The 7,675-nt window shown below is 22.5% G+C and overlaps 1 protein-coding gene across 3 annotated transcripts in view; it reads left to right on the forward strand.

Moving 5' to 3' along the window:
• Positions 1-382: 382 nt before the first annotated feature.
• The window catches only part of LOC126903170 (uncharacterized), an 11,104-nt gene continuing 3,811 nt past the window's right edge, over positions 383-7,675 (forward strand). Inside the window, exons 1-3 of one of the 3 annotated variants that reach the window (XM_050681195.1) lie at positions 383-601; positions 1,870-1,940; positions 6,347-6,443. In XM_050681195.1, coding sequence (XP_050537152.1) covers positions 536-601; positions 1,870-1,940; positions 6,347-6,443 — 234 coding nt within the window. In that variant the 5' untranslated portion in view covers positions 383-535. Of the gene's footprint in view, positions 602-1,869; positions 1,941-6,346; positions 7,669-7,675 lie in introns of those variants that run through there. The other 2 variants (XM_050681191.1, XM_050681192.1) reach the window with 2 other exon arrangements.

A 7,675-nucleotide genomic window follows, 5' to 3' on the forward strand; every position in this document is an offset into this window, starting at 1 on the left:
TTCTAAATTCAAATTTTCTCATTTATCATATTTTGGTTATTAGTTACTGAAATATTTTGTTCCATAATCGGAACTCAATTATAAATAATATAATAAATCATTTGAGATATAAAATTCAAAACTATTTAAAAAAATTAATGTATTTTTTTATTTAAATTAACAAAAAGTGATGTATTTCATTATTTTATTATTTTTTTCACAAATTTTACTAATGTAATGTATCAGTAAAATTTCTAGACATTAAATAATATTTAATGGATCTATATTAATATTATAAATTTCCTAAATTTTGGTGGAAAGTTTATCATCGATGATTTATATAATTTACATCGGTTATCATACTATGATTTAATTTTCTTTTCCATCTATAATTATTAACTGCTATAATAATTTTTATATTCCTTTTTGTACTTCATAAGTTTTTTGGATGCAATTCCGTTTTTTTGATCAAACATATTTAAAGCTTTTCTCTATTGTAATTTACAATTCAATAGTTAATAATTTTTTTAAATCTATTGATGAATTTTACTAAATTATGAATCGAAATAATATTAATAAGGAAAACGTTCGCTTGTGTCACCAGTTTTCTACTCCACAAACTGTAAGAATACTAAGTATAACTTCGTTATTTAACTTAGCATTATTGATTTATTTTTTATAACTAATTAAATCAATAATGATTGCAAGTATCTAATAACAAATCTTTTAAAGTAATGTCTATCGTTTAGTGGTTTGAATCCTGTTTCTATTAATGTTTTTAATTTTTTTTATCATACTTGATATTTTTCTATTGGTGTTAAATTTTAAGTAATTATTAAAATAAAACATTACATTATAACTTGATAAGATTTTTTTAAATTTATGTTTGATAGAGTAGGATTATGTAGTATAATATATTTATAAAATATAAATATGTATTTCTTTTATACTAATTAATCACANATATATTTATAAAATATAAATATGTATTTCTTTTATACTAATTAATCACAAAAATTTGTTTTATTATGATAACTGATTATAGTTCTAAGTAATTTGTGTTGCCAAGTATTTTTTACAAGGCACTATTTAAAAATATCATAGAATTTGAATATAATATAAAATGTTGCAACTGTTTATAAAGGAATAACTTTGTAATAAATTTAACTTAGATAGTTTATAAAATAGATAAATTCAATCTGTAAAACTAGAAATATTATTATGTTATAAATTTTCAAATTTTGTATTGTAATTTGTGTATGATAAATATATTCTATGTGGAAATTGTAACGATTTTTCAGTGTATTTAATCATATATAATTTAAAAAAAATTATTTTGTTTATTGTAATTAATTCTATGTGAAAATATTCATTAGTTGAATAAATTTAATTATTAAATTGACTAAATTTTAAATGTAAGAATATAATATTTTATGAATTGATGATTTAATTAATATCCTTGGAATTTTTTCCCTGTTTATTTGCTTCATATAACTTCATATGAGTTTTTAAGTCTCGAGACTGTTTTAAGAAAGCAGTTATTTTTAATGAATAGGCAGAAATTATAATTAATACTATACTTCTATATTAATAATGTAATATTGTTATTACAGAAATGTAGAAATTTCATCATAAATTTATATTATATTATATAAAATACTTTACTTTAATTAAGATGAGTTTCAATTAAATTACAATTTAAATAAGTATTGCATTTTCATTTTTGCACTATATTTAGTATAATTTGTTATGTGCACAGGTTTAATAACAACGAATAACTTAATAGAATGTGTCTATCAGTATTACAAATCTTCATTCAATATAGATACATCATATTATAAATATAACATTGTTACATTGTGAACTAATTTTTATTAAAATTATTTTCAGATAGGAAAAAATGTTACAATTACATCAGTTTCAAAAAAATCAGATGTATTATCTTACCTTCAAAATAAAAAGTAAGAAATATATCTTAAAATTTAAAGTTATTAATTTTTTCCTAGAACTTAAGTATTAGATTTCTATTTTGTTTCAAATATTATTTTGAATTCTGGTAATGATATGAATAATAGAATTATTATGTTAAATATACTATTTATACTTAATTGATAACAAAAACTTTAAACCAAATAAAAATCTTTAGTTGTAACTAAAACTACAAATACTAAACCATTTCCTTAATTCATTCTAAGATATACAAATATGCATAAAGTATAGTAAAGTTGTAGTGTTTGTTTAAAATAATATGAAACGGTTTGAATTTTAATAAATGATTTAACTATGTTTAAAACTAATTAAATAGTTAAATTAAATTTATATCATGATTAACTTGAATAGTCTAAATGCAATAAACATATTTCTTTTATAAATAATAGTCAGTTTTAAAATAGGTTATTTAAATGTTTTATTTTTTATTATTATTAATAATAAAATAATTTTTAATTTCTCTATATTAACATCTTTTCTTACATAATTTTCGTCTTAAAATTGTTCAATTATAATTATTATTACAATTGTTTCATAAATATTAGATTAATTTATTTAAAATATTTTGGCCAAAATAGAGCTTGCAAATCAAATTCATGCTTGTTTTTTTCCTACATAGGAAAACATGCTAAATAAAATACAAATTCATCCATAACAATAACAATTAAAATGTTAAGTTTAATAGTACATTTAACAAATTTTTAATATTTATTTTTATAATTTTATGTCTCAATATGGGGTATTTGAATTTTTAAAACAACAAAAACCATTTTTTTAACATTACTATGACCAATTTTAAGTATACTAATTTTTAATTTCTTTTATCAATTTCACTATTTATAATTATTTGATTATTTATTTTGATTTTTATTAGTGTTTAATGATCTGTGAAAGGTCCTAGTGATTTTCTTCATTGAGAAGGATTTAAAAGCAGGACAGATAATACGGTTTATTATAAAATATACTAGATTTTTTAAAAACTTTTGAATCATAATTTTTGGTCATTGTAAAATTTACTTTATTGGATTAATTTTAGTTTTCTACAGTATATAAATGCTATGTATAAACTTTTTAATCTTGTTTTTAAACTTTTTACAGTATATATAGGCAATTTTTATTGATGAACTTAAAAGACTCGGTAATAAACGATATTAATTTTGAATTATGTAATTGATAATTTTGTAAATCTACAATATTGACACTGATAGAATTTTGAGGTCTACTGTGGTATATTTTTATATAATGCTATTTTACTATACTATATCATTAAATAATCTAAAATTTGGTGATATCTTTGAAGACTTTCTACCGCTGATTAAAATTATAATTGATGATTTCTAAACTAATTAAGAAATTTAGGTTAATAGAGTTTAGACCTAAACTCTGTTAACCCAGTGAACCTTATATACCTGAATATGGTCTTTTAGTTTTCTAATTGATCAACTCTGCTGTATCACTATTACTATTTTGGTTTGACAAATTAATAATTTAATCACTTATTATGATTTGATTTAAAAAAAAATGTTCTTGTAAATAATTATAATTATTTTATTTTTAACGTTTTTGTGTTAAAATGTTAGCCTTGGATGCGTATAAGAATTAACTATTGCTATAATATATCTTATTTAATTATTCATAGACTTCAATTAAAGTAGTTTACACTATTTTCAACAAAAATAGTAGTTTTTATTATTAAGTATTGAGATAAAACTTATTAATTATAGTAATTCAAAATAAATACTTTTATATTTTATATTATTAATTCTATAAAAAATTAAATTTTTGAGTAAAAATTTTTAAAAAAAAAAGTGTAATTTAAAAACTTTGATTAAAACAACAATCTAAGTCCAATATTAAAAATAAAAATGATGGAAATTAAAAATAAACTAGCTATTTAATTAACAAATTAAATTAGTTTAATGATGATAAATAAATGATTTAAACTTCTTTTAAAAAAAATATGTGTACTTTTTTTTATAACAAAATCCAAAATTTGGACTTGAGGCTTTATTTGAATAAAAGATTTAATAAAATTAGATATTATGAACAAAAATTGTCTTTCCTTTAAAAAATTTTTGGCAAAAATCTAATATTTATGACTATATTCCTCTTTTTTTGAAGTGTGATAAAAAAAATAATTGGACTGCATTAATAACATTTTTAATAACAATGATGATGTTGAAACCACTATAATAAAAGTTTATATTTAAGCAACTTTTAATAAATAAAAGCTTTATGTTGGTTAAAAATTGATTGTATTATTAAGACATATTTTTTTATGGCATTACTTAAAAAAGTGATGAAGTGTACAATAACTTTGTTAAAGAAAACTTGAGCATTAACTCTTCATTGTGTCAAAGTGTGTATATTCATGACTACAAAAGTTGTTTTAAATTTTATGTGCAATAAGGGATCACTGTTGGAATTGTTGTAGAATACAATTTTTTTTATTTCAATGTCAAATTTTTAATTTATGTTGTGAGGAGTTAAATATTAATAATTCAATAATCTTCATGTTCATCCTACCTAGCTCCATGTGAATTTTTTTTCTATTTAAAATTATCAGTCAAAGATGTCATTTTTATATAACTATATTTAAATGGGAGAAACTACGGAATATCAATAATCAAACTACTTATAAAAATATCCTTTCCATAAAAGTTCAATAAAAAATATAAATATGAAAGAATGGGTCTAGTTGTTTTTATTAAGATATTTTAATTTTTATTGTTAGAAATTTGTATAGAAATGTACTACAACATAATATCTTTTCTAATCCATAAACTGTAAAAATACTAAGTATAACTTCGTTATTTAACTTAGCATTATTGATTTATTTTTTATAATTATTTAAATCAATAATCATCGCAAGTATCTAATAACAAATGTTTTAAAAAAAGTCCATCTTTTAGTGGCTTTAATCCTATTTCCATTATGTTTTTAATTATTTTAGTCATACTTGATATTTTCCTGTTAATGTTAAAATTTACAATACAAATATTTTAAAAAATTATTAAAATACAACATTAGATTATAACTTGATGAGATTTGAAATTTGTTACAATATATTATCTTTGAAAGAAAAATTTGTACTTATGAGTATATAAAATAAAATTAGTATAATTTATTTTATTTAGATGGCAAAATAAAATTTAGATAAAAAAACCAAGTACATTGTCTTTAAATAAATATAGAACCACAGCAAGCTATTTTTCAAATAGAAAATAGAAAATTTCATTTTTTACATTTAATAAGTTTTATTCATAAGACTTTTTATTATAATTTTTATTTTAAACATTAAATTTCTTCATTCTTTTTATAATCATATATTTTTTGTATAATATATGAAGAGTGAATGTGTCAAACGTTATATGTGCCAAAAATATATTTGTTCAGAAAACACAAAAAACAATGGTAACATGGGCATGTCTCACACAACGAACACCATCTATGAATGCAATTTTGTACAAGTAAAAAATTTAATTGACATTTGAAACACATACAAGATTGTGGTCTTTGGCACATAGAACATAAATCAGAAATAAAACAATTTTTCATTTTTTTGGCACATAGAACGTTTGACACATTCACTCTTCATATGTTCTCTCCTTTACATAATTTGGACACAAATTATCGTTCAGCTCAAAACCCATTCTTTCAAAAATATTAAAAAAAACTAAAATTAATATCAAACTATGAATTGCAGTAAAATTCTTGTATTCAATACAACGCTTTAGGAAAAACTTAGTCGTTGATCAAAAAAAATATTTTGTATTTTATTCGCGTATTTGATGACTGAACATAAAACAAAACAACTTGTGCATGTGTTATATCTACTATAATGATAAAAATTGCTATCAGATTTCAATCATAATTGGTTATTATTATTATTTAAGTTATTTTGTACCAATATTCAATTTATCAGAATGTACTCGTCTAGTTATTAAGGTTGCCAAGTAAGGTAGGTTTGCCTTTTAAACGCTATAATAGATATATACATATTATTTAATACTCAGGTAAAAATTAATCCAAAATTAAATATAATTGAGGGGTTCCAAAAAATAATAAGTTATTTACAGAATGTTCTGTAAGAAATGAAACGGGTTTCTATTGTTCTCATTGTTAGTAACAATTGACATGTTTCCTGAATCACTGAACATTTTGAATTCCATTAAAAAAAAAATCTACATGGCGACAAATATTTCAAGCATAATCCTTTATTTAAAAATTTCAAAAATTAATATAAGATACACATTATTTAAAAAAATCATCTAATCATTATTTATTTGACATAAAAACAATTTTAACATTTTACTTTTTATCATTTGAAACATTTAGTGTTTATTTTTTCGTAACGAATTCTTATTTTATTTTTCAGCGGTATAGATGTATGTAGAATTATTAAACCAGAACTATCAAAAAAATTTTCTAAAGAAGTTACTATTACTCCTATTGAGAACAAAGAAAGTAATGAGGTTATATCTTTGTTAAAAAAACTACCTGCTATATCTTTTGCAATAATTAAGCATGAACCGGAGTTTAAAGTACCTCAAACTCCTCCTTTGCTATCTTCTACATCACGAACCCCTGTTAAATGTGTTCGTTCGAAGAAACCTAAAGAACTTCAGAATAGAAGCTTATCATCCGAGAACAATTTTAAACAGCCTTTACCGCCAGACAATAAAAAAATTGTGGTAACTCCTAAACCTCTTAGAGAACGAAATGTTCCTTCGTCTTCACTACAAAAATGCCGAACCTTGTCGTTTCCTCTACAAGGAAATATTTTGCATCAACAACAAACAAAGCAACGGAATTCCCCTTCAACTTCTGTACCAAACATAAAGACACCGAAATCAGCACCAAAAAAACGTACTCCAAACCAGCAAGTAAAAACTAAACAAATGCAGAAAAATGTTGATGATAAAACCCAAAAAAAATGTGAGACATCAGAAATATCTCTTGAGAAAATACCCTCAACGCTTCCGGACAATAAGGAGAATGTTCCCAGAACAAGTTCTCCTAACAGTTTATTTACTACAATTGGCAAAAATGATACGACGGAACCATCTGTTAATAATAGCTACACATTAATGGACTTGTCAGTCGATGGTAAGATTAACATAACGCCCGCTGCAGCTCCGTCTTGGGATCTTGATAACTCCAGTGTACCCGAGTACGATAAGTTCGTTATGGGTATCGGTGATACCACTCCTTCGCCGTGCAGCTCGTCAACCGATTATGGTACAACTTCCACCATGTCGGAACTGTTGCCCGACATGGTTGAGCCAGAAAATAGGTCCACGCCATCATCTCAGTTCTGGTATGAAGATATAGCCAAGTCGCTTAGTCAAAACTCTGTGGAATTTCCCGTGAACGGATATTTGAACGAAAATGATATAAAAACAACAGCTGCCGACGACGCACAAACTTTGCAAAAGATTAGAAATCGCTTTTGTGATTTAACAAACACTGTGTTATGCAATAATGAACTATGGAAAGATAAAAAAAGAGTTGCACAACAAGAAGAATCGTTCAAAAAATCAAAACTTGAATAAAAAGTTAAAAATTTTATTGGATTGTGATAATAACAACATACGAAAAACAAAAAAATTATATCTACTTAAAAATTCTACTAGAAAATTATTATACTATGTGATTCGAAGTAATTTAAAAATAATTTTACTTTTTAAAAATAGTCCTTTCATTT

This window comes from Daktulosphaira vitifoliae, unplaced genomic scaffold (assembly GCF_025091365.1).
Source record: "Daktulosphaira vitifoliae isolate Bord-2020 unplaced genomic scaffold, ASM2509136v1 Scaffold_3, whole genome shotgun sequence".
In the NCBI taxonomy this organism is placed as follows: Eukaryota; Metazoa; Arthropoda; class Insecta; order Hemiptera; family Phylloxeridae; genus Daktulosphaira; species Daktulosphaira vitifoliae.